We start from the raw sequence: 27,859 nt of genomic DNA on the forward strand, positions 1-27,859 counted from the left end.
GTCTGTGTCTTCATGAATTATACATCCCATTTGCCTTCCTTCCTTCCATCCATCCGTCTGTCCATCCTTCCTTCCTTCCCTCTTGACATACAAGTTTACCAGTGATGTTAGCAAAGTTCAGTGATTTTCTACCCCTCTCACAGGACCAAATTGTCTTTTTTTATTCTATATGTTTCTTTGATGATACCATTTATTTGTTTGTTTGTTTTTCTATCCCCTGAAGTTAGTGCAAGCACACAGTTAATGCTTTAAATAGATGCTGGTTGATTTCTTTTCTTTAAGGTTCCTCTATTATCCTTTGAGTGATTCTCAATTTTAATTTTTTAACAACTGTAGTGTTCATGACTGATAGCCATACAACAATTCTGACAGAATTAAAAGATGTTCCTTAGTTTTAGAGTGAAGTATAGGATCATTAAAGAAACTGTCATTTTTTTTTTTGCCATAACAACTTGATAGTATTTGTTCATCGTCTTTTTTTTTTTTTTAAAGCGATTGGGATTAAGTAACTTGCTCAAGGTTACACGGCCAGGTGTTTCTGGGTGGGTGCTAAGTGTCTGAGCCCGGGATTCGATCCCCAGGACATCCCAACACTGGAGCCGGTGCTCTTACTCGCTGTGCTACCAGGCTGCCCCAGTTCATCATCTTGCAATACAGTCTTTTAACATAAGATGTTCAGTTAACCTGTTCAGTCATTTCGATCATCATCCCAATCCTTTTTTTCCTGTGGGAGGTTTTGCCATGATTATCTGATCAACTCTGAGTACAGTAATTGTAGCATTAGTAGCCATTTTTATAGCCCAGTATTTTCCAAGGTAAGTATCTTGAATGCCAGCTTCCAACATATCCTTTACTGCAGCAGTTTCAGCCTCAATGTCTAATCCAACATTTTTGTTTCCTTCTTGATATACTGCATGAAGTTTAGAGATCACTTCATTAGCCTTAACTCTTGAATTTCCTGCTGCCCTAGATTTCTGTGTCATCTGTTAGATTATCTGTAGAGCCTTGAAGTGCTAGAGTAGGAATGGCACATCTTCCTTTTCATGCTGAAAAACCACTTGTGTGTCTCCAACCTCTGATAAATAGACATTGTCACAGTGGCCCGTTTCTTTGAGTACAGGGGAAGTTAGTATAGGAAGGGCAATAGCATCAACAGTTTTACACAATCTTTAGAGATCCCATTTTGAATTCAACCTGACTAATGTTATATTTTATTTGTTAGCATAATGAAGAGCCATATCTGCAGCTTTGACACCTGTTACTGTTAGATTTGCACCAGAATCAGTAGGAGCCTTTAACTTGTAATCTGTAAGATTTTTTTTCTCCTTTGCAGAAATTCATTAGTTCTTCTGCAGTATTTATCGGTACTGTTCCCTCAGTTTGTTATCATGCCATCACAAAGACAAGAATACACTCCGATTTTAATGTCTTTCACTGAAGTATCATCTTCAGTTTCTTTCTTAAAAACTGTATCATGCTTGGTATACTTCCTACTAAAGAGGAATGGATACCAGACCCAGAATTTTGTGGCCTCTGATATTATCAACATGGAAGTGACCAGAATCAGGAAGTAGATACACATGCCTGGGAAATAAGCTTTGCCAAAAGGACTTCATTTCTACACTGCTTACTCATGATGGAGCTCTGAAGCAGAACTGGTACTTCATCAGCATCTCTAAGATTTTTTTGCAGAACAGCATACCAAATCAGGAGGAATTTCATGGACTTTTCTGCAAGCTATTTCATAATCTGTGACCTCTGAAACAGGTCAGTTCCCAAATGCCCTTCAGCTAACTCTAGGAGGGCTCCATCTGTCCACACAGGGACAGAACCTGTGCCATCACCAACCTCTGGCTTTTGCATGTGAGAAGCTGCTACAGTAGTTTTTGCAGCAGCATGCTGCACTTCTCTCTTAAAATAGTAGCTGCCTCATTTGTCACAAACAGCTTCTCCAGATGATTGAGAACCATTTTGTTCATCCCATTTGGTCCATATGCAGTACGGGTCTTTTGGACAAGCTCCTTACATGTTTATATATTCCTATATACAGCTTCCTCTAATCCTGCATGATGTTTAGCTCCTCCTTTCAGCATCTAGATGACACCTGGAGCCTTGGGAATGTGGAGCGACATAGCGAGATGGTAACTATGGATCACAATGAACCAGATACCAAGAGAGAGAAAATCATGCTCTGCCAACTCTGTTATTTCTAAAAGACAGTCTAGTCTTCCCTCATCTTCCTGTTCATTTTCAATCCAGCTCATTGTTCATTTATATTATTCCTCCTTTCCATCCTCCTCCTTCCCTCTTTTCTTTATCCACTCATAAGATCATATAGAAAAAGAATACACACACGCACACACACACACACACACACACACACACACTGATAGGTACAATCTTTTGGTTAGCCATCTAACTGTATTTCCTATCTGGACAGTAGATATTTTTCAGCCATTTGCTTTTTTCCTGTGAGAGTGATTAAGCCAAATTTTTTTTGAGTGGTCATGGATCTAATTAGAGGGACTCAACAATGTTCCAGGAATTGATGTAACCAGCATGATGTTATCTACAAAAAAAAGCACCAAAACAGAATAGGAAGTCCTACTTCATCATGGTCCTACCACTAGGTCTTTTCTCTGATGGTGGCAGGAACTTTGACAAGAATGCATCTGTTTACCTTATGTCTTGCCCTATGATAACTGGGCTATTAGTTGAGGTTATTCTAATTTTTCATGGGAGAGACCTTGATAGTCAAATTTCTTAGCACCAAATTAAAACCATTAAAAAAAATCAATATAATATAAGTACAGTGGGATCTTGTACTCTCTGATTCTCTCAAATGTTTTAGGGTAAGAATGTTAACTGCTGTTGGCATTGGTAAAGTGTTGCCTGTCTCCTACTACTGTACTAGTTGAAGATGCCCTTGGTGTATGTATAGATGATTCTTAAAATTTTTGCATAGATGGGAAAATAGACACATAGGTTAGTTTCCTTAGTCGTTTTTTCTTTGGTATTAATAATGTCTGATATTTTTTCCCTGCCTGTGAACATCTTTCCATTTCTCCACCTTTTCAAAGTAACTCATTAGTTAATTGATACTTCAGCACCCTGACAGTTGTGTTGCCTGCAGTATCTTGTTCTTTTGTGTGCACTTACTCTAGTCCTACTCCTTCCCTTCCCCCATTTTTGTTAGCACTATTTCTTCTGCCTCTGTAAGAATATCTCAGCCTGTGATGTTAGAGTTAACGTGTGATCACTTGGCGGTGAAAAGGATTTGTTGTGAAAGTCTTTTTGCAGATCTTTTCCACTTTATTTCTGTTTTTTGTTGTCCTCGTAGACTTCCTAATATACCTTTGGTATGCCTTTACTTATTATTGTAGTTGGGCTTCTTGCCAAACTTTTCTTCAAGCTAGTTTTGCCAGTTTATTGCTTCTCTTTGTTTTATGGAATGATAACTATTATTAATTTTCCACCATTTTTCTCTTTTAAGATTTAACAAACATTTATATTCTAAAGTGGTACTGCCCATGGCTACCATCTTCCTCTTGGCAAGTAAATCAAATGTTTGCTAACTTAGGTTGTTTTTAGGCCCTTTTTATCTTGTGACAGTTGATTTTTGTTGACTTGTAATGGAAATGCAAATTTGGAAGATCTTCCCTGACCCTAGGCTAAAGTGCACCTGAAGCCTTGGGTGGGAGGCTTGTTTTTCAGTAAATACTTCTTGATTGGCCAGTGAGTCAATAAGGTTGTTACATTTTCTGAGCCAGGAGAAGGCTATATAAGCCCTGATGTGTAGCTTTGTTTTGGGACTCACTTTGAGAAGTGTTCTGTGATTTGATCTGAATTCTGGGAAGCCGTTGTTGAGAGTCGCCCGGCTTTGAAAAACCCAGATGTGGAAACCCAGATGTTGACTGGGTATGGATGTAATGGTTGGACAGTTTGGAAAGCTGTCTACTTGATCTGTTTCTGTCTTGATAATTCTGCCTGTATGCTTTGAAGTTCGGGTGCTGACCTTTTTCCCCTGAACAAGGTAAACGATATATGTCTGACTGATTAAAGTAAGCTTGCTAACCCATTTTGAGTTGCTTTCCTTTATCAAAGCAGATCCAAGAACCTGTATGGGCAGCAAACCCTGAGGACGCGCTTGGGGTGCTTGCTGCTACATGACCCAATTTCCAAATGAAATTAATGTACTCAATTTCTTTGTTGTTTATTGCATCCATATCCCATCTATTTTTATCTTCAGTAATCTGTTTAAATAGCTCATTATAGTTGTTTGCACTGCATAGTCTATCTTTTTTATTCACATTTTAATTTAATTCCCATATTAATTTTGATTGTGAAATAGAGGATAAAAGAACTGGACTTGGAGGCAGTAGGATCTGGGTTCATATCTCTACTAAGACACTGATAAGAGTATGGCCCTGGGCAAGTCACTTTACTCATATAGACCCCATTATTTCCTTTTATATCATTATTTCTTTTTATATGAGAGGGTTGGAGTGGATGACCTGTCTCTAAATCTATGATCCCATGGTCTTTAATCTAATAGTAAGTTGGTGGTCTGACTATACTCAGACAACTCTTTTATTACTGTCTCCTAAATAATAAATCATTCTCTGACTGTCAAAATACTGTCAGTTTTAAATAAAATATGTTTATATTTTTAAAAACAGTATTAATTTCATTTTTATCATATTTAGTTCTTGCCATGTCTGGGCTTTCAGAAACTTTTCTTGGGAAGAGTATTGGAATATTGATGTGAGGCTTTGTGTGTCATAAACATGTCCTTGGTGTATTTTATTTTCTATTCCTAATCCACATTTTCTGAAATTTGCTGTCCTCATTTGTCCCCAGCTCTAGAATAAAGTCAGTATCAGAGTATGTATTGGTTTAATCTGGAGGGTCTTATCAGGTTCTTCATTCTTTGCAGTAGATATTGGCACCTAGGTTACCATGTTTTCATAGTCTTTTTGCAAACACAACATGGAATGTTCAGACATCCCATAAAATTTCTTGCTACCTTTGAAGCTATGAAAAAAACAAATTCCACCAACTCCTTTGACTCTCTTTTTTTTTTTTTAATTTTTGATTTTTGGAGGGCAGTTGGGGTTAAGTGACTTGCCCAAGGTCACACGGCTAGTAAGTGTTAAGTGTCTGAGGCTGGATTTGAACTCGGGTCCTGCTGACTCCAGGGCCAGTGCTCTATTCACTGTCCCACCTAGCCGCCCCTCCTTTGCCTTTCTAAAGAAGACATGTGAGCCATCTTTACATGTAGCTACAATGTCCTTAGGTCTTCTTAGTTCATTTAAGCAAGAATATCAAAATTTCTAAGATTCATTTTAGCCAAAGTATGTTCATTACTTGGTCATTGGTGAATAGTTCACATTTAAAGTGCCAAAAGCTAATTTTCTAGTAGTTCTAAGAATTTTATCATTCTAAACAATACTACATTTTCCCCTGTTTGATTTTATCTTAGATTGGGACACATTCTAACTTTTTGAGATTTCATCCAATCCTGAATCATCTAAGATATTAGCTATCCTTTCTAGCTTTGGATCATCTGCAGATTTAATAAAAATGCCTATTTTGCCTTTATCTGAGTCATTGACGAAGACCTAAAGCGGCATAGGGCCTCGCCTGGCTCCCAGGGGTGTTCCGCAAGAGTACTTGAGGGTTCTGTTACTTTCTCTGTGGACATGAGATCATTGATAGCTTGCTGGTCTGTGAGGTCTGACCATTGCTGTGGCTCTGAATCCAACTGTGTACCGTCATTGAGCTCATGTCTTTCCCCTTTTTTTCCACAAGAATAACATGATTCTTTACTAAAATCTAGGTAAACTATACATAATACTACAGCATTGTTGGGATTGAGAAATGGATTGGACCTAAAATCATTATTATAGTGAACTCTTTGGAGAAGAAACTCCCTTCCCTAATGCAGGTTGGCATCTTATCTCAACTTAAATCTTAACTCCTGGGAGCACTGAAAAATTAGGTGACTTGCTTAGGGTCACATAGCCAGAATTGTGTCAGAGGTGGGACTCGAACCCAGGTCATCTTAGATTTCAACCTGATACTCTCTCTACTATTCCAGGCTAACTTATAACCATCCAGTATCACTATCCAAATCAGAAATAAAATTCATTGAGAAGCCCTATTGTTGAGGAGGACATTATGGGTCTTTGTGGCCATCACTCCTCCACTGTCACAGTAGTGCTGAGATCCATTTGATGTGGAAACTCCTTTCCTAGGCATATCCCAACCCATAAATGTCTACCCATCTTGTTTGGATTTTCTTGAAATAAAGTTCAGTCCAGAGGAGCCACCTTCCATATGGAGAACCTTCCTTGAATTCTCTTGCCATTCCAAGGTATTGGTCATGGGTTCTTTCTCATTCTTACCATATTATCAGCCTGTGTTCTTCTTCAGGCCTGCATTTATTTGGTGATATCCTTCATAATCTTTGCAATATGTTCAGCCTACTTTGATTCACCGTATCTTTATTCAGCTTTATCCTGAAGGAGCATGTTGTATTTCATAGCTCAAAGAGAGTAACTCCATTGCAAGAATATTTGCTTTTCATTGTTTGGGAAATGGCTGAATAAATTATGGAGCATAAACACGCTGAAATTGTGAAGATGTGGCGAATTTGAAGACTCCATCCATCGAGAAGTGCTTGTTAAGTGTGTAGTCCATGTGCCAGGCCCCATGCTGAACACTGAGGGGGCATGAGAGGCATAGTGCAGAGAAGCTGAGCAGGGGGCCTTGGAGTGCAGTGAGCCACCTGCACCTTTCGCTCCAGTGCTTTAGTGGGGAGGGTTTTTGAAAAAAGAAATGGAAGGCAGTGTAATTAGAATCATCAAGCCATCATGATCCCAGAGAAGAGTTGGGATATTTCCTCCTTTTATGCCAGAGGTGGGAGACTGGGCAGGGAGCACTGCATTATTATCAGACTTGGTTGCTGTGCTTGTTAATTTTTCTAAATTGCCTTTTCTTTTGTTAAAATAGCTTGTTAGTTGTATCAGGAAGGGAAAGGAGATATATTAAAAATGAAAGTAATACAAAAACAAAAGATATATCTAAAAGTATAGGCCTTAGTTTCAGGGAACATCTTGTGGTCATTAAAGGAAGTTTGAATTCCACATGAAGGGAGTCCAGTAACATTCTTCCTCCTGGTCAGTTCTGGCCCATTTGTATTGTCCAAGACATGAATTATGTTTGCATGTTCACATACATATTTTATTTGGATATCAATAAGCCATTCTTATTTAGTGGGGCTCTTCATGTCTGGACATTTTGGCCAAAATCTTTTAAGTCATTATGGACCTCATTTAGAAGCCTCTCTGGAACTCACTGCGATCAGCACAGTGTCATCTGCAAAGAGAGAGATTTGGTAGACATCATCATCCATACAGAATCCCTATTCCTCTTGAATTCTTCTGGGGTTATTCACTAATCTTCCTTTCAGCAGTAAATTCTAGACTTTTGCTAGGAATCCAAGTAATCTCATTGACCCTTACTTTTCATGTGACCATATATGAAAAGCAGGAACCGTATGTCCCCTACATTTTTCTTCTTCAAACTAAAGATGGGTACATATTTCTTAGAGCTGTAGGGGACTCGAGAGATCCCTAAGTCAAAATCCCCTCATTCTCTAGATAAGCAAACTGAGACTTAGATTTAAATGACTTGCCTGAGTTCGCAAAACTAGTAAGGTGTTATAGGAGGGATTCCAATCCAGGTCTAAGACTTACAAGGCTAATGTACTACTGTCAGCTCCATCCCACTGCTTTACAATTCCTCGAGTTATTCAGACTTTGATATAGAGGATTGTTTCTAGTCCCTCACTGTCCTTTTCCTTCTCTGGATGTGCTGGGCAGTCAGAAGCATGTCAGTGCTGTATGTCAATGCGTAGAAAGGCACAACACAGTCGCTGCCCTTAAGGGCTTCACAAACGAACGTGGAGGACACAAGCAAATACCGTGTGCGACTAAAGCCACATACAAGATAAGCAGGAAATAATGAATTGGGAGAAGGGACCAGAATCAGAGGGAGTGGGAAAGGCTTCATGTGGATGGAATGTTAGCAGAGCCTTGAAGTCAGGGAAGCCTGGAGGTAGAGAAGAGAAAGGAGAGTATTTTAGGCATGGCGAATGGCCAGAGAAAATGCCTAGAATGGTGAGATGAAGACAGAGGACTGGTGTCACTGGATTGAAGAGTATATGATAGGGAGTAAGGTATAAGAAGACTGGAAATGTGAGGGCAGGGCTATGTTATGAAGGAAGGGAGTTTATGGGACCGATAGGTTTGGACCATTGCCATAGAAAAATCAATTTGGCTATGGTGTGGAGGTTGGACTGGAGGGTACAGAGACCAGAGGCAGGCAGACCCCTTGGCAGCTATTGAAATAGTTCAGACGTGAGGGGATGAGGGCCAGCACCAGGGTTGGGACTGTGTCATAGGAGAGAAGTGGGGGCATATTTGAGAGATGCTGTAAAGGTAAAATCAGCAAGCCTTTGTAACAACTTAGAAATGGAGGGAGTGAGAGAGAGTAAGGTTTGGGACAGGGATATTAATTAAATCCATGGGACTGATAAAATCACTAGGTGGAGTTAGTAGAGAGGGAGAAGAGAAGAGAGCCCAGGACAGAGCCTTGTGTGACACTTACAGTTGGGGGGAGGGGCATGACCTGGGTGAAAATCCATCAAAAAGAGATGGAGAAGGAGTGATCACATAGGTAACAGGAGATCCAGGTGAGAGGGGTGTCCCAAAAACCCCAGAGAGAAGAGGATTTCAAGGAGAGTGAGATGACGAACAGCGTCAAAGGACAATGAGGACTGAAAAAAGGTAGTTGGATTTGGCAGTTAACTTGGGAGAGAACATTTAACTTTGAATAACGAGAAAAGGACCTGGATTGTCCAGAGTGAAGAAAAGAGTGAGAGGAGAGAATGTGGAGACACCTATTGTAGATGGCCTTCTCAAGGGAGGTTGCAACTATTGTCCCTTGCAAAATGTGACTGGATTCTCATATGGAGTACTCTTATCCTGGTCATTATATTTCATTTATGCAACCTAAAGTTGTATTAGCTTTTTTGGTTTCCATATCACACATTCCATTAAACCTACTGCAACTCTTAAGTTTTTTCTTATAAATTTATATGTAACGCCTTCCATATCTTGTATTGTTGCAGATGTGTTTTTGAATCCAAGTGTAGAACTTTGCATTTCTCCCTATTACATTTTATTTGTTAGACTAAGCCCTTCATTTTAGCCCATTAAGATTTATTTTTTTTGGCTCCTCACTTTGAGTTCCAGTGTGTCAGTCTTTTTTCAGCTTGTTTGCAAATTTAGCAGCAAGTGTAGCTTCTGTATTATCATCATCGTTATTAATAATGCTGTGAATAGAAGAGGATCCAAGAACAAAGTCTTTTGGTATGCTAATAGAAACCTTGCACCAGATTGACATTAATTGATTAACTATTTATGAATCCATCTAATTGTACTTTGATTTAGATATTTCTCTATTTTTTATAAAGATAGGTAAACTTTGCTGAATACATTTTCATAATCAAGTTACACTGTATTTACTATGTAGACATGCAGCACTTAAATTGTACACACAATCAAGATACATTGTGTCTACGCTATGATCTAGTTAATTTATATAGAACTTAACTATGTTCCAGGCACTGTACTAAGCACTTTTTAATGTCATTTCATCCTTACAACAACCCTGACAAATAGGTGATATTTTCTCCATTTTACATTTGGGGAAACTATAGCAGACAAGTAAAGTGACTTTCCCAGGGTTACCCAACTGGTAAGTTTCTGAGGTTGCATTTGAACTCAGGTCTTCCTGATTCCAGGCCAGCTCTATTCACTGAGGCATCCAGACCTAACCTGCTAAGACAGAGTTGGAAATGGCATAACTTGTTCTTAATAAACTTATCATTTTCTTTTAAAACATTTATAAATTACCAGACTGGCTCTCTGCTCTTGGCTGGAGTCAAGATCACCAGTGGGATCAGTCTTCTTTCTATTGGGGTGACATTTGTCAACTCCAGTCTTTTTGTTAGCTCTGTTCTTGAAGATTATTTAGAGATCATTGCCATCATTGAGGGGTAGAGAGAGCATCAAGTTGTGACAGTAGGCCTTGGTGTAATTCATGGCGACCAAAAGGTGAATGTGAGGCTAGATGGTCTTATCATCCATCACTTTACCTGTCTTGGATTTTGATTCCTAGTAAGCATTTTTGTTGGTCTCCTTTTGGTGTGAATATGTCTTTCTTGAAAGAAAAGATAGAAGAAAACTAGATGTTTCAGTTTTATTTTTAACTTTGGTTACTGAATACATGTTCATTCAACAACAGGCAAGAGATTTAAAAGTGGGGGATATAGTCAAAGAAGATAGAAAACTCATGTCTGTGACTTACTTTCCCTTTATGCTCCTCTCTGTGTAAAGTAGTGAAGTTGATTTTATTTCTTATTAATTTTTGGCTAAGTTATAGATGTAGAATAAATGAGTAAATGAACTACATATAGCTTATGGTCTTTAATCTTATTGCTAAAAGACTTCTATCCTTTGAAGTTGCTTTAAAGTTTTATTTAAATCCGTTGATTTTTGCCTTATTCTTATCCTTGTCCATAACAATTACTTTGGTAATAGAAGTTGCACATTGCCTATATAACTCATTAGGTATAACAAAATATTACATATTCAGTTCTATTTTATCTTTTTTGTTTTTTTTCCAGGTTTCTATTGTAATCTGTTTTGTTTTAATGTTTGGAAATAGCACGTATTTGTCATCTTATTTTGCCTCCTCTTTGATAATAACATGGGTAAGTATTTGCTCAGCTAATATAGTTGTCCCCCATTAGATAGAAGATGTTTTTGACCCAGACTTAGAGGATGTAATGGAGAGGACAGATTCTTGTTTTTTCATTAACAAAGCAGAAATTTCCCAAATAGTCTATGATTTAAAAAGTCTGCCTTATTAAGCAACCAGCATTAAAGTATTAAGACATATTATTAAGATATTGCCAGATCAGTCACCTATATCACTTGCTCTAAGGATATTGCCAGTGTCTAAAATATTTGGGAACTCCACTTTTGAAATCAACCTTTTGAAAAAGCCATTCAGAGAGTGAATAAGGTAAGTGATTAAGTTAAGTTAATGATGTCTTTGGTCAAAAATGAAAAGTCATATAGTGAAATGAGTATTAGAGAGCTGGCCTTGGAATCATGGGAAGCAGATTGAAATTCTGTTCCTAACAATGACCAGATTGTCCTGTGAACAATTTACAGTCCCTTTTACTTCAGTTTTCATAGTCTGTAAAATGGGTATGATCAGGGCCATAGCCTGTGTCTCCCAAAACATTATGAGGGTCAAAGAAGATAATTGTATTATATGTAATGTACTTTTTAGCCTTTTCAGGTGAAGCTTAAGTGTCTTATTTTTTTAATGGCTCTGAAGACAGGGTCAGATATGTTTGATTAATGGTCTTGTCACTTGCATAAAAACGAACATTTTGATGTACACACTCTGGTGTGATAGTTCTACTTCAAGTGTGCAAAGGGCTGCTCTAACAGACATGAGAAAGATGGTGAACCCAAGGTTATAACATTGGATTTTGTGTGGTCCGTGGCGATGGTGTGGAATGACTCTTTTCCTCTACCCCACTGCCTTCTGGCCTCCTAGGAGATTCCATTATACTAGAACCAACCCAAGCACCTTCTTAATGTCTCATCTGCTTTTTGCAGTTTGAGGGGGACCTCCCCTGACTGCATCTCTACCTCTTCACTTGGATGAAGTGGCGTTCCAGAAGATGGCCCAGAGCATCTTTCTACCAAAAGAGAAGCCAGTTGATTGGCTATAATTTTATGTTGAATAGTTATGGAACTGCCCCCAAAAGATGAATGTCCTTGTCAGTGGCTCCCAACTCATGATCACACAGTTTTGTTTTTCCTCCCTAGCAGACTTGTCACATGTAGTATTCTAAAGACGTTAGAACTGAAGGAGGAGTTATCAGAGGAAAATACATAGTAGCGAGGGGAAGAACAGTTATATACCTTTTTAAACCCTGCAATAAGTCTAACTTGTTTTTGTTGTTCAGCTGTGTCCAACTCTCTGTGACCCTGTGGGGGCTTTCTTGGAAAAGATATTGGAATGGTTTGCCATTTCCTTCTCCGACTCACTTTCTAGATGAGGAACTGAGGCAAACAGAGTTAAATGTTGCCCAGGGTTACAACAGCTAGTTAAGTGTCTCAGACACTCCGGAAAATGAGTCTTCCTGATTCCATGCCTGAAACTCTATCCACTAAGCCATCTAGCTACCCGAAGTATAAAATATATCCAGGTGCTAATTAAATTTTCCATTTTTTCTTTTGTGTAATTCTCTCTTTCTCAAGGGTATCATGAAAAAAAGGAGTAAAATCCAAAAATTGCAGTTGTCTGCATATACCATTTGGGTAAGGTTTAATAAGTTTTAATTTTTTTTTAAATCTGTTTTAATTAAATACCATTTCATTTTAAATGTAATTTATTGAGCCAGTATGATACTTAAAAAAAAACAACTTAGATTACAGAATGCCACTTATCAAGAAACAGCTAGAAGACATCAGCAATATTTGCAAGTAATTGTTACAGTTGTTTCTTTAAGTCTTCGCTTTTCCTTTCTATACCATGTTGCTCCATTCTCCAGTCTTTTTCATCCCCTTTCTTCCTTTTGAACACACATACTACATAATTCATTGACATTTTTCTTCTCACCTACTCTACTCTATTTTTTGCATTTTCCTGTATCTTTTGAGTTCTTTTCTGCCTTTTCCCTATTTTCACTTTATTTACTATGCTAGATTATGCCTCCTATACATATATATATATATATATATATATATATATATATCTCACCTTCCTTCCACTCTGCCTTATCTTATTAGCTTAACTCCAGTATTTCATCTTCCTTTCACTCCACTAAAAATTGCCAAATGTTTGTCTGCCTTTAACCCATACTTTGCTAGTATATATGTTTGACAGACAAAATAAGTATTGCTACCAAGATAGATTTTTTTCAAGTTTAAATTGCTGCCTACTAACTATTAAATTCTTGGGATATATGTTAAGATTATCCTGAATCATTCCCAAATACAAGAATAATACAACCAGAATCTTAGAACTGAAAAGACCCACAGAGATCATTGAGGCCACCTTTTCCCTCAATTCAGTGCAACGATGCTTGAACAGTTTCAGTGATGGGAGAGTTCACTGTTTTGTGAAGCAGCCTGCTCCATTTTTGGATAACTCTTCCTACGTTCATCAGAAATCTGCTTCCCTGTAACTTTCATTCATTGTCTTAGATGGCTTCTCTTCCTGCTGACTATTTAAATATGTGAAGATACTTGCTTTGTTACCTTGATCCGATGTGCAAAGCAGTTTTTTGATGGTTGCAGGAAGGCAGCCATGTAATGAGAATCCCAGTTTCTCTGTTATGCTAGAGGTATATGGAATCAGGGAAAGCCCTGACCTCCTTGTGGCCTTTTCATGAGCTTACAGTCACAGAGCACTGACTTGGGAAGGTGCTCTAGGAAGGCAAGAGCAGAAGAGCTAAGGGAAAACTCCTCCTGACAGAGCAGACCTACCCCTGCGTTAGGAGGCAACTCGTCCTTTGTTTATGCCCCTACATTGAGAGCCTTATGTGCTGAGCCCACAAATGACAAAGGATTTTGTGTTGACCAGAAGCCATGAGATCCCAGTGGTAGTAACCCTACCTCTCTGGTACCTTCCCTTTCTTCTCTGCCCTTGGTAGCCATTGGAGGTCTGGTAGAAGTTTGGTGCAGGGACTGGGTCAGCAGCTGTTGGAGTAAGCTTCTCTTGTGGGGTGATGGTTGGCCTTGTGGTATAGGTGCGAGCAAAGCCCCACATAAATACCTGTGACTTTACCAGTGGAAAATGGAGTCCTTGTTTCATATTGCAAGGACAATAGAAGTAGGCACTGGCCATTAAGATAGAATCCATGGGCTTTTATAATAGATCGCACAGAGGTTGCTTTTATTATTAGTGGATTTGGAGGGACTTCCCTTGATTGAGGAGGGGAACCCCTTACTGCCAGGCTAGGAACAATGTAAGTTATAATTCTGGGCACTTTGGGCTAACCCCTGCACAAGCAAGACATGGCTACATATTGGTATTTTTTTTTTTTTTTGGTGTGACAATTGGGGTTAAATGACTTGCCCAGGGTCACACAGCTACTAAGTGTCAAGTGTCTACTGTCTGAGGCTGAATTTGAACTCAGGTCCTTTCTGACTTCAGGGCTGGTGTTCTGTCCACTGCACCACCTAGCTGCCCCTATGTCATGTGCACAGGAGAACACAAGAGAGGATACAGAACATATAGCGATATTTCCATTTCAGGAAAGCCTATATGATAAATGCTGTGCATTTTATGGAGAGTTGTGTATTTGTTTTCTTGTAAGTTTTCTTTTGTTCTTTGCTGTACAGAGGTGGTTACAATTAAGCACAGATTTAAAAAAAATATATAGATGTATACCTACACACATACACATATATACATATATAGACATACATGTTCCCTAAGAAATTCTGCTCCTGGTCTTTGCTTTTATGTTTGTGCATATCTCTTATTTCCTGTCCCTCCTGACTTCTTTACCATACTTTTACGTGCTACCTTGCCCTCCTATTACTAAACCTATCCCCCCCCACAAGGAACCCTACCTTGTCCTTCCATTCCCATTAATCTAAACACCCTTCTATACCTCCCCTTTAAACTATTCCCTCACCCTCCCCTCTAAAGATCCCTCCCTTGCCCTCTTCCCCCATCATCCCCTTAGCATTTTGTTTTTTTCTGAATTTTAGAAGACTTTTATACTCATATATATATATATATGTATAGATATATGTATGTATTGTTCCCTCTTGAACTCATTCCTCTCCCCCCATCCCCTTAGCATTTTATTTTTTCTGAATTTTATAAGACTTTTATACTCACATATATATGTATAGATATATGTATGCATGTATATATGTATGTATTGGTTCCTCTTGAACTCATTCCCAGTGAAAGTAGGTTTCTAGAACTAACAGCCCTCCTCATGGATCCAACGTGTCGGTCCTTCCTGTCACACCTCATTTGTATGAGATAATTACTCTTTTCAAGTGTTCCTGAACTGTTTTGCTCTTTAAAGTCATATCATACCCAGACTACCCCAATCTTTCTTATAGACTACTAAAAACAATAAAACGTAAACAGTCTTTCCTGATTGAGTCACTTGTAATTAGTCTTTGGTATGGACTGTATATTTCCCTTGGCCTCTTGTATGTCAAATCTATGTTCAGGTGTTTGTTTTTTTAAACAAAGTCCTGAAAGTGTGACAGTTCATGAGATGCCCATTTGTTAAAATTCAGGATTGTGATTATCTTTGCTGGGTATGATATTTTCAACAGAAGCTCAATTCTATTGTTCTTGAATATCTAGTGTTCCAAGACCTGTGGTCTTTTAGTGTCACTGCTCCTAGGCCTTGTGTGATTCTAATTGTGGCAACACCATATTTAAATTGTGTTTTTCTTTTTGCTTGTAATAGTTTGAGCTGAGGGTTTCAGAATTTGACTACGCTATTCCTGTGGGTTTTCCTCACGGGATCTCTTTCAGGAGGTGATTAATGAATTTTTTCTATTTCTACTTTCTCCTCTTGTTCTAATGCTTCAGGGCAGTTTAACTATTTCTTGTATTATTGTATCAAGATTCTTTTTTTTGATCTTAGCTTTCAGGTAATCCAACTATTCTTATGTTTTCCCTTCTTGATCTATTCTCCAGATAAATTGTTTTTCCTATAAGATGCTCCACATAAGATGCTCTAATGTTTTTCATTCTTTACATTTTGTTTTATTATTATTTCTTGATCTCATAACTTTGCTGACTTCTCTTTGTCCAATTCTAATTTTCAGAGAGTCCTTTTCTTCCTTAAGGTTCTGGATCTCCTTTTCTAATTGGTTGAGTTTCTTTTCATAATCTTTCTGTTTTTCTTGGATTGTTTTTGTTTTGTTTTGTTTTTTCCTCAATCTCAACAAACTAAAAAACTACTGTGTTAGTCCAGACATGAGGTAACGTGGGCCTCCATTAGGGTGATAGTAGTATCAGAGGAGAGAAGGTAACATATACATGAAATTTTATGAAGATAAAATTGACAGGACTTGCTATCTTAGTTGGATTTGGGTGAGGGGAGTGAGAGAGAGTGAAGAATCAAGGATGACACATAGGGTACCAGCCTTGATGACTTAAAGAATGGTGGTGGTCTCAATAGCAGTAGGAAAGTTAGGAAGTTGGGGATTGTGGGGGCAAAGATCATGAATTACATTTTGAACGTGTTGAGCTTAAGATGTTTTCTAGAACATAGAGGGCCACTTATAGAGGGGAGGAAAGGCCAGGTTATAAAGGGCTTTAGCTACCAAACTGAGCCTTTTATGTTTGGTCTAACAGAGATGTCATAAGTATTGACAGCTGAATGGAAGATGGACTAGAGTGGGAAGACACTGAGGCAAGGAGTGCAATGAGGCAGGCTGTTGAAATCGTTGAGAAGAGATGAAGAAGAGGTGTGCCAGGGTGGTGGCTGTGTGAGTGTGGAGAAAGGGATGCATAAGAATGATGTTGTGAAGGTAGAAACAAGATTGGAGAAAAGTTGTAATTCTAGAAATCATGAATAGAAATCTATGCTTATATGCATTATGAACAGTGATGCAGAAGTGTCCAGACCAAAAGCTTGGAAAGATTTTGCATCTTTCAGATTTTTGTTGACCCCATTATAGAATTTGACATCATGGAGGTGGTGGAAAAATTATGGGTGGTAGAGAGATGAAGAATATGTATTTAACTAAGGTAAAGTGAAGAGAGATGTCTTGGGGATTTGGAAAGAATGTTCCAGAGAATATCAGCATGTTAGGCTGGAGAGGATGACTGAGCCAGATCCTGAATCCCTGAAGAAAGATGAAAGAATGATGTGGAGGTCAGATGATCAGTGGAACGTGAGGTGGAGAGTTACCAGGATGGGTGGGAGGGGCCTCTGAAGAAGGAAGGCTGCTGAGTGGTGGTGACAAAGGGAATCAGACTCAGAGTGGGAGGGAGGCCAGGGAGTACACCTGCTCTTCCTCCTGGCTCAGGGTTCAGTAGTTTGTAGAGGCAACTTCTGTGCCAGAGGGAAAGATGCCCAGGGAGTCAGGTTCTTCCATTAACCTTGTTAAACTTAGTCTAATTTCCTTTATAGGGAGAAAACCAATATTGCAACACTCACAATCCTCCAGTGATATGTCCTCTTACTAGTTCCTGGGCAAGAATCACACATATATAATACCAAGCATGAAGTTAATATTTTAGGCATAATTCTTAGCATCCTCTGCCTTCTTTCCCACCGCTTAGCCAATTTCTGTCTGGTGCTCCAATCTTCCCTTAACTTAAGTCTGTATCCTAATGTGTAAGAGTACTTGGTTTCTCAAATAGGCTTTTTCTGTCTTCTACTTCTATCTTGGGTCATGAGTCTACACAGACATTTTCTGGTCTTCTTGTCGCTTGTTTCTGTTAACTAACTTTGGTATTAATATTTCTAAAGCCTGCTTTTTTTTTTACATATTCAGCAATTCCACAAACATACCTTTTTGGTTCTAGAGAAACATAGGTTTCAACCTCAGAATTTTAGAATTGGAACAAAGGACCCTATCAACTCCAACCACTTGATTTTAAAAATGATCTGATAACAACAATAGGTTTAGTAAACACACTGGATAAGGTACTATTCTTCTAGTTAGGAAAATCTGCCTGTAAGACCCTAGACAGGCCTCTTGATCTTCCTGGAACCCAGCTTCTTCATCTGTCAAATGAGAAAATTTTATTTGATGGTCTCTGATGTCCTTTCCAGCTCTAAATCTGTGACATTATGATTCTGTTATTTTGTTGTTATTAATATTAATAACAAAGATTAGGCAACTGAATGCATTGCCTATTGTTAGTTATGAAAACAACACAGATTTCCTGTATTTTTTACATTATACTGAAATTCATTACCTGGAAGGTCTGATTTTTTCATATGGAAATGGTATAAATAACATTTATGATCAATACCATAGATAGTGATCTTCCTGAGTTAATGTATCTTGAGACGAATCAGAGACTGCCTTATTCACCATATAAATTTAAGTAAAATATAGTCATAATTATTCAGTACCGTTCAAGTTTTAGTTCTTTAACAGAAGATATTTGCCCATAATTGTTTCTGGAAGCCTATGCTTAAAAAAATAACTATTTTTATGTAGAGGTATATTATGTATTTCCCTGCCTTCTTAGAACATAAAATACATAATTTAACCTTTTCTTGATAACTTTGGATCATCATTATGAACATACTTTATTGGATTGTAATGATGCATTTGTGTCAGAGATTTATAAGGCTGCTGGTTGCTACAATGAGTTTTTTCTGCTGTGCATTCTCTGTATTTTAGTTTTGCTATCTCTTCTTTCCATGTCAGACTTCAGTTCCTTACGTGTCAATTCTCTTTCGTCTAAGTAGACACTCTCCCACTTCCTCTCCTACTTTTGTTAACTTTCGTCTTTATGGACTAGGACACCAAGTAACTAATGTCATTATAATTATTTGTTAAAGTCAGTAAGACTGAGTAAAATAGTCTAATGAATTCTTCTCCACAGTAAAGGCACATAGGATTATTTTTTAAATAAAAAACTATTTCCATTACTTAACTAACTTTTTAACTTATTTTCAAAATCAAAAATCTGTTCAGGGGGTTAAGATTGCTTAAAGACTGATTTCTGGGTAATAGGAATGTTACTAGATATAGCCACTCAGAAAGAATGGAAGTGTTTTAATATCAGTTGTCCCCTATTTTCTTATAGCATTTAGCCACAGAGTATAAATAATTAATCCAAATTCATATTGTAATTTGATTAGACTAGAATTTAGGACTTTAATTTCTCAGCCCAGTTCTTTTTCTGTTAAATGAATAGGAAATAATTTATACTTGTACAGTCTTTCTTTTTATTTTTACTCATGTGTTTGTGGAAGGAAAAATGAGCCAGAAAGAATATCTGAGGTGATTGTTGACAAGGGTGATTTAATTATAGGTCATGACTGTCTAGAGAGAATTCTCATAATATGTAAATCCCAATCCTAAAAAAGTTAGGATTTTTACTAAAGAAAATAGTATTATATCTAGTAAGAAACCCAATTCCCTCAATATTTATGTAACCAAGCTTTCTGGGTATGATTTTTCTTCTTAAGTTTATTGGGTTAGAATATATTTATTTTTAGTGCTTGTAACAGTGGCCTACTTTGGCAATCCAGATCCTTAAGCAAAAGCTTCCCAGTTTACCACACCTAGAAACCCCCTTTGCATGCATTTGGAGTGACTATACTTTTAATTTGTCATAAGAAGGATATAGTAGGTTATTTGATATGGGCAGTTTTTAGTACTTGACTTTTATCCTTTATTTTGTAGCTGATTCAGTGTTTTCTTTGGTGGAGTGGAACAATTGTTTTGAAAGTGACATTATCTCAACTCTTCGCTGTTTCGGATCATGTAAGTGCTTTCTTCTAGTTAATATAGCGGAGGACTTGATCGGCATTATTTCATTGCTTCTTTAGTATTTCTTCTCTCCTCTCACACTGCCCCCACTCTAGTATAGGCCCTCCTCACCCCACATCTGGACTACTGCAGTAGCTGCTGGTGCTTCTGCCTCCTCACTCTCATCCATCCTTCATTCAGCCAGTCAAGTGGTTTTCCTAAAATGAAGGTCCTACCATGTCATCCCACATCAATAAATTCCAGTGACTCCCTGTTGCCTCCAGGATCAAATACAAAATCCTTAGCCTATTCCCTTTCCACCTTTCCAGGCTTCTTTCGCCTTACTTCCTAGAAACACATGCTCGTCTTTCTAGTGCTGCCTGCCCGTTGGCTGTTCCATGAACAAGACACTCTCTCTGTCTTCTCCAGGCATTCTCCCTAGCTATCCTGGGTGCCTGCAAACTTGTTTTCTTTTCAGTTCCAACTAAAATACCTTCTTTTTCTGGAAGCCTTCCCCAAACCCTCTCAAACCTAGTGTCTTTTCTTTTGTCAGTTATTTCCTATTTATCCGGTGTATAGCTTGCTTTGTACATATTTGTTTGCTTGTAGTTTTCCCCAAGAGATTGCAACCTCTTTGAGGCAAGAGACTGGCTTTTGCTTCCTTTTATATTCCCAGTGCTTAGCATAGTCCCTGGCACATAATAAGTGCTTAATAAATGTTTATTGATTGGTTGTTGTATTTTACTTAATTTCATACCAGATTCAACTTAGTGACCTCATAACTGCCAGAATTTTAAGATACACCGATTTTGACACTTTAATGTATACTTGTGCTCCTGAATTTGACCTTATGGAAAAGGAGGTAAGAATTTTTTTTTCCTATTTTACCTTCATTAGAGGGATCCTAGACCCTCAAGTCTGTGTAGCTTTGTGATACTTGGCTTAGTAATAACTATATTAGTTTTTCCTCATTGGGAAGGAAAACTCTCTCAGGAATTAGGTCTAATTGGAAAGGAAGCCCATCTGAATTAGTGAAAAATAACAGCTACAGAATATTTTTTAAAGAAATTCAAATTTATTTCAAATCTTCTGTGTTGGGATTCTAGCAAACTGATAACTATTTCCAAGATATTATATTGTCATCTTCTTATAATGAATAGTAAAACAGTTCAAAAAACTAGTTCAAAAAGAATTCTGCAATTAGATACTGTTGATCTTATAATAAAGCTCATTTTAAGTGTTTTATATTTGTTTTTCTTTCCTTAATAGATCTTTATTGATATTTTTGTTTTTATATTATCTGAATTTCTCTTTCTCTTACTTTCTCTCTCCCTTGTGTGTTATTAAACATATTTTATATCTTAGAATCATGAAATTATAGATTTTAAGAGGTAGCCTGTAGGTCATATTCACCCACAAACATGTACTTATTTCTCATGTAGCTATTTTATGAAGAATAGTATTTGAGCATTAGATGAGATGCAAGGTGGAAAATAATATAGGGTCTTTTCCCTCATGGAGTGCATTGCCATTTTACAATCAGGGAAACTAAAGCCCAGACCAGTGACAAATTTGCTCTAAGGTACATGATAAAACCAGAACAAGAACCCAGGTTTCTTAATTTAATAGGATAAAGTTATTTTTTTTTTCACTCTATTTCATTGTGTATTAGAATATAACAAGTTTTAAAGGCTATCTAGCCATGATTTTTGCAGTAGTTTCTATTTACTGTTATGGCCGAAGGTTCTATAATTTCATTATCTTAGGGAGTTCCCTATACTCTTCCATGACTGCCAACCCAACCAATTACCTATTAGTTGAGTCCAACATTTTAGCCCAAGATTTATGAATATTAATGACAACAAAGAATACCATAGGTGACAAAGTGATCAGTGATATCAGAGAAATTGAATAGTATTTCAAATAATAAAGGATAAAATCAAAATAGTGGAAAAGCTGAGCAAAATCTTAACATTAGGTTTGATGAAATATTTCTAACATTATTAGTGATAAAATTAAGTTTTTTTATAATAGTTGGACTAGTTAAATTACTGTGTTATCTAAGGAGATAATGAAATTTCGAATCCATATGTGGCCTGGCCCTTTTTTACAGGAATTGTCATTGTGGTACTCATTAATGAAAAAAATACCTACAACTATTTTTCTATAGGAAGTAAAACCAAATTCATAGACTCTCTCAAATCATTTATTGTGTTTCAGACTCCGCTGAGGTACACAAAGACATTACTGCTTCCAGTTGTTGTTATGATTTCTTATTTAATCTTTAGAAAGGTAGGTTTTCTTTTTTCAGTTTACACTCTTGTTCTGTTCTGCTAAATATATGCCCCACAATGATAGAGAAATGTTATTAGGTTAAAGATAAATGTACTTTTAAACACACGCACACACGCACACACACACACACACACACCCTTCATTAGAAAGGATATTTTGTTTTAACAAAAACCTGATTTCTGCCAAGTTTAAGCCACAGCAACAGAGACCCCTTAATGTATATAGTCCTTTTCCTTTTCGCACTTCACATGCTCACGATTATCACAACAGAATACAATTCCTTGAAAATAACATGAAATCCAGGCAACACAATTTTCTGCTATGTAAAAAAGTTATCAGAAAGCGTATTGAGCATTAGAGAGGTGAGATTAGTGCTTTATACCTATGTGAAAATTAATGTAAGGTAATAAAATTTCTCAACCATGCAGTTCTCTTGAGCAGTAGCTTCTGTAGAAATATTTTAAAGATTGGTTCCACATTTTAGGTATTTGTTTTCTTGGTTTCATACTTACATGCTTTCAGGATGATCTGATTTGACCAGACATTTTGCTAAGATTTACGCATACTTGTTTTTACTTGTTTTACTTCTTTTTTTTTTAATTTTTTTTTAAGCAATCGGGGTTAAGTAACTTGCTCAAGGTTACACGGCCAGTTATTTCTGGGTGTGGTGCTGAGTGTCTGAGCCCGGGATTCGATCTCCAGGTCGTCCAAACACTGGAACCGGTGCTCTTACTCGCTGAGCCACCTGGCCACCCCTCTTTGATTTACTTCTTGATTTACTAGGCAATACTACTTTGTAGTCTTCACTAATATCCTTTACAAACGAATTCATATTCTAAAAGGTATTATTACCTTTGGTTGCTATATTTTTCTGTTTGGCAAGAAGAGAAATAAAAAAAACTAAGCCATCTATTCAATCTAAAATTATAGTTATGATTCATAGTTCTCTATGAACCTCTTGAAATATATCTATGTTCAAGAGGGAAAACAGTACAAAAATACTTCCCAATTTTTATATTCTGATGTGGTAGAACCTTCCACATCTTCTGGAGATATACCTAAGTTGACCCATTCTTAGAACCCACAAGTTAAAAGCAGCTATCCTTGTTGGAATATGAAAGGAAGACTCTGTCACACCTGGTAAAGTGAAGAAGTGTGGACTTATACACCTGCAACCGCAAGCATATCCATGGAGTCAGAGCTGTCTATGTGTTAGCAGCTCTAGCAGCTCTATCTCCAGTCTTGAGCGGATCTCCTGTAGGAAGATGCCTTTGTTCCCAGGAAATTTCTTTAGTCTCTCAGGAGGGACATTTGAGAGAGGCCTCTCTGACTCCTGCTGCTAAAATGCTGAAGTTAGGACCTTTTTTGGCTTGACTCTGCGTATTTGTTGTGAGAGCTTTGGGTTTTGTTTTGTATTTTTTTCCTTGGGGGAGGGAGAGGAAATAAATGTTTGATAATTGAAAAAAATAAGAATTTTTGCAGAAGTAAAATGTGTAAGGCAGGAAATGAAGCTATAACTTGCTAGAGATTCTTAAATGACTTGCACTTAATGTATTTCATGATTTCAAAATAACCTCTGCTGTGGGGTGCACGACTGCTTGAGTTCTGGGCCATCACTCGTGGTCCTGAAAATTTCCTTTCATGTCACGTTCTCAGCACCATGAGAGAATCATCATCTATGGATATAAAGGCATTAGGGGGCAAGATGATGACCGAGGCATCAGCCCTAGCCTATGAGATGGGCTGGTGCAGAGTTAAATGCCTTCTGTGTGCCAGGCTTGACTAAGCCCCTCCTTGGGGCTTAGGAAGACAGCAAGCAAACAAATACACACAGAGTGTGTGGGAAACAAACCAACCACAGAAGAGAGGCTGGAGAATAAGAGGGGGAACTAGGAAAGGCTTTCTGAAGGAAGCTGGGAGGCAGAGGTGAGCAGGGCCTCCAGAGAGAATAGTTGGAGTCTAGAGATGGAGTGCCTTGTTCATGGAATGATGAGAAGGGCAGTGTCATTGGATTGAAGAGTACAAGGGGGAAGAAGATTACCAAGGCAGGGAGGAACTGCTTATGAAGGGCCTTGAATTCCAAACACGATGTTCTGTTTGATCCTGGAGGTGAGAGGCAGGCATTGCAGTTTATTGAATGTCAGGTGACATGGTCAGATCTGTGCTTTAGGAGAATCACTTTGGCTGCTGAATGCCAGATGGATTAGATTAGATAGACTTGAGACAGGCAGGCCCCTGTAGTCCAGGTACAAGGTGATGAGGGCCTATGCCACAGTGGTGACTGTCTGGGAAGAGACAAGGGGGCATACATGAGAAAAGTTAGGAAGCTAGAATTGACAGGACTTGGCAACAGAGTGGACATGGGAGAGGGGTGAGCGATGAGGAGGAGTCAAGGATGGGCCCTAGGGGCTAGGAGGATAGAGATCTTTCAATAGTAATGGGGAATTTGGAAGAGAGAAGGTTTTAGGGGAGGTTCAATATTATATTTACTCATTTTAATATGTCAGAGACGGCCACAGAGAAGTTATGGCTAAGTTGATTTGAGAATAATGGTAACTAAATCTATGGGGTCTGAGGAGATCACCAACTATAATGGAGAAGAGAAGAGGACAGAGGATTGGGCCCTGTGAGACAGTCCATATTCGGCTTGCTCGGGTGCTTAGGAAAGCCTTAGATAATCCACAGTTGTGTGTAAAGTGCAGAACTAGCGTCACTTTGTGACCTACCTAACTTCAGACTTCTTGTTTGACTTTGGGCAAGCCGCATTAACGCCTGTGAACCTGTTTTCTTACCTGTAAAATAAGAATTGCTTACCTGCAGGTTATTGTAGAAATCAAATGACATCATCTGTGTGAAAGTGCCTTCAAAAAAATAAGTGCAGTTAATTACATTTGTAAGCTACTCTTTTTTTTCTTCTTTTACTTTTGTGCTTAAGATTTTTAATTTAGAAAATTGTGTTAAGTACTGCTTAAGAAGATCTTAATCTTGGATTCTGTTCGTAGGTGATTCCTGACATTTTATACATGTTATCTACAGGGGAAACTTTTAGCAGGTAATTAAATATATGTGTATATATTTTGACATTTGTACCTATTCCCAACCAATATAAATAGTTTATAATAGATATTTAAAGTATAACTACTCTTTAAAATTAACCCTAATAAGTAGAGAGGAGGTGTGTGCCAAACCTGGATACAATCTCAGAGAAAATTCACCCTAGTCTTTGTTTTGCTTTCTCATGTGTTTTTGGATTGGTATTTCCTGTGTGTTTATATTTTACAGTTTTGAGTTCTAATTGACCCTGAACTTTGTTATGAGTGTTCAAAAGAACTAATAAGGATACTTATTTCCTAGTACCGATAAGTATCTCAGATGTCATTTTGGATAGTTTTTAAAAAGAAACTTTAAAATTTAAGTAGTGGTTTTGAAAATGCCTCATTGCTTTGTTGGAGGCCTCTTTTGATAATATCTCAATACTTTCTCAATCTTAATTTTTCTTGACTATTAAGAAATTTGAAGTGCCTATAACCTGAATCATACTGTGTTAGGTGTCAGGCTTCATTCCTTACTTTAAAGAGATTTGAATCTGATATGGAAAGTACCACATGTATAGAGATAATCCTGTTGCTGGGTCAGAGGTTTGAGAAAATATTTTAAAAAGACAAGGAAGGTAAAAGATCTTCCTAGGGATGTCAGGAGGTTGGACCTGTGCTGGGTCTGGAATGAAAGTTAAAGACAAAATGAAATGCTTCCTGTGTTATAACTTGTGTAGGGTGGTTAGAGACTTAATCAAATCTTTCTGGGCTGTATATATACATATATATATATATATATATATATATATATATATATATATTTAAATAACCTTGATCGTTAGCTTTTCTTTGTTTTATAATAGAATTTCATTAAAATTCCTGCTTTCAGACTTCATTAAATTCTTTTAAAATTTGGTCTGAATTAAACACATACATGTACAGTATTTTCCAGGATTATTTTCTGTATTTTAGTGGTAAATTTAAGAGATCTGAATATGAGAGGAAGAATGTCTTAGTAGAAAGCCTGGCACTGATACTGACTAGATGTGTGATAGTGGGCAAGTTCTTTGACTTCTCTGGGAGCTTTCAAAATAAGATTGTTGGACTAACCTGTCCTTTTAATCTGTGATCCTGTGATGCTCTTCCGTTATGTGGTGATTAGCATTTAAAATTGAGAATTGAAAAAGATTTGTTCCTCCAAATCTGAGCCAACAATGGGTGAATCTCATTCTAACTTATAGTGGGAGAAGTTATAGAATGGCTTAATTGATTCTATTCATTTGTTCACATAGCAGTTATGGGTCAGGGCTGGTAAGATGTATTGGTTTGGAGACTTGTGAGTATTATCCAGAGGGTTTCAGACTGAAAATGGAGTGGAGAAAGGAGCACAGGGCACAACATGTAAAGAAAAATATCCACAGGGAAAGTTAAGGGCCTGGAATTCTTAGCTTGGATAAATAAGTGAAAGAACTAGAAAGGATTATCCCTGAGGACTCAGGGACATAAAAGCCATTTTTAGATAGGTTAAGAGCTGTCATGTGAAAGTGGGGTTACACTTTGATTGGTTCTGGAGAACAGAACTGGGCAGATTAAAGTGCCTGTGCTAGAAAGACTTAATGGAAGGGAAAATTTCCTCAGAATTAAAGCCATTCAAGTGGAATTTATGTTGGTTGGAGGCGTCTCTTCTGAGCAATGACTACATGATCACGTGTCAGATGTGTAGAGGTTAGAACAGAAGCTCCCAGAAGGCCATTTTCACTCTGTGAAGATTGATGCCATGCTTCACAAATTCATCCAGAACATGAAGTTTAGGAGCAATCGCTTAGATGCTGGCTGCGTTACCAGGATCTTATTAAGGTAAAATGTGAGCTGAATCTCATCAGGGAAAAATGTGTATGGATAAATAGAAAGGTTTACACTTGGGTTTAAAGAGCCATTGCACACACACAGGAAAGGCTGGGTATTCAACAGTTCATTTCAACAAATATGTAGTGCCAATCTCTGCCAGAAATTAAGCTAACTTCCAAGGATACAAAGACAAAGCCAGAAACAGTCTCTACCCTCTAGGACTTTAAATTCTGTTCCTTTCAAAGTTCAGGTTGCTTGTTCACTGTCTTAGTGGATTGTAGGTAGCCAAAAAGAACCTTCAGCCACATTGAGAATGTCTATAATAAAGGAAGGGATAGTTCCATGGCTCTCTCCTTTTGTTAGACCGTATCTGGATTATTGTGTTCGGCTCTGTATGACATATTTTAGCTAATGACAAACTCTAGAGAAACTGGAGAGGGAGCATCCTGAATGAAGAGGAGACTAGAGACCATGCCATATAAGAATCAGTTGAAAGAACTGGGTATGTTTAGCCTAGAGAAGACTTGGGATGGTGGGAGATTATTTTCTTCAAGTATTTCGAAGGTTGTCACAGGGAAGAGTTTTCTTCTAGTTGGCTCTAGAATACAGAGCTATCACAGCTTGTAGAAACTGGAAAGCTGTCATCTTTCTCATTTGGATACCCTGAGGGGGCCAAGAGTCTCCAGTACTCAACTGGAGATGCTTCAGAGGCCCCTGAATACCACAGAGCCCTAACCTGGGATGATTTGTTGAGGTGGGAGACGAAAGGAACCTTTTGAACCTGGGCACAGACACACCAGGAGAGGTGAAATACAGCAGGAGATGAGGAAAACAAGGCCAGAACCAGACAGGGCCTAACCATGGTCCAAGAGTTCATGAAGAGGCACAAGTTTCCCAAATCAGAAACTGAGGCTAGAGACATATGAGTAAACACTGTGAAGAATCATTGTGGGTCAAAAGACAGCAGGAAGTAAACCCAGAGGAAGACAGCAATTTCATAACAATCATAAGCAGAATCTTTGAGGAAGAAAAGGACCTGTCCAGAAAGTCCACAAAAGTACCTGGAAGAAACGAAGACATAAAATTGAAATTATAAAT

General features: G+C 37.8%; 1 protein-coding gene and 1 pseudogene across 1 annotated transcript in view; one reads left to right on the plus strand and one right to left on the minus strand.

Annotated features, from left to right (window-relative positions):
- Positions 1 to 27,859, plus strand: part of LOC138158498 (probable C-mannosyltransferase DPY19L2) — a 162,735-nt gene that overhangs the window by 107,923 nt on the left and 26,953 nt on the right. The window contains exons 11-16 of the mRNA XM_069084566.1: positions 10,757 to 10,843; positions 12,414 to 12,473; positions 19,518 to 19,598; positions 20,344 to 20,445; positions 21,804 to 21,875; positions 24,881 to 24,930. Coding sequence (XP_068940667.1) covers positions 10,757 to 10,843; positions 12,414 to 12,473; positions 19,518 to 19,598; positions 20,344 to 20,445; positions 21,804 to 21,875; positions 24,881 to 24,930 — 452 coding nt within the window. The remainder of the gene's footprint in view (positions 1 to 10,756; positions 10,844 to 12,413; positions 12,474 to 19,517; positions 19,599 to 20,343; positions 20,446 to 21,803; positions 21,876 to 24,880; positions 24,931 to 27,859) is intronic.
- On the minus strand, positions 689 to 2,042 carry LOC138158455 (T-complex protein 1 subunit theta-like; annotated as a pseudogene).

Source organism: Petaurus breviceps, unplaced genomic scaffold (assembly GCF_028583685.1).
Source record: "Petaurus breviceps papuanus isolate PSGF00001 unplaced genomic scaffold, PetGlider_PUasm1.0 174, whole genome shotgun sequence".
Classification (NCBI taxonomy): Eukaryota; Metazoa; Chordata; class Mammalia; order Diprotodontia; family Petauridae; genus Petaurus; species Petaurus breviceps.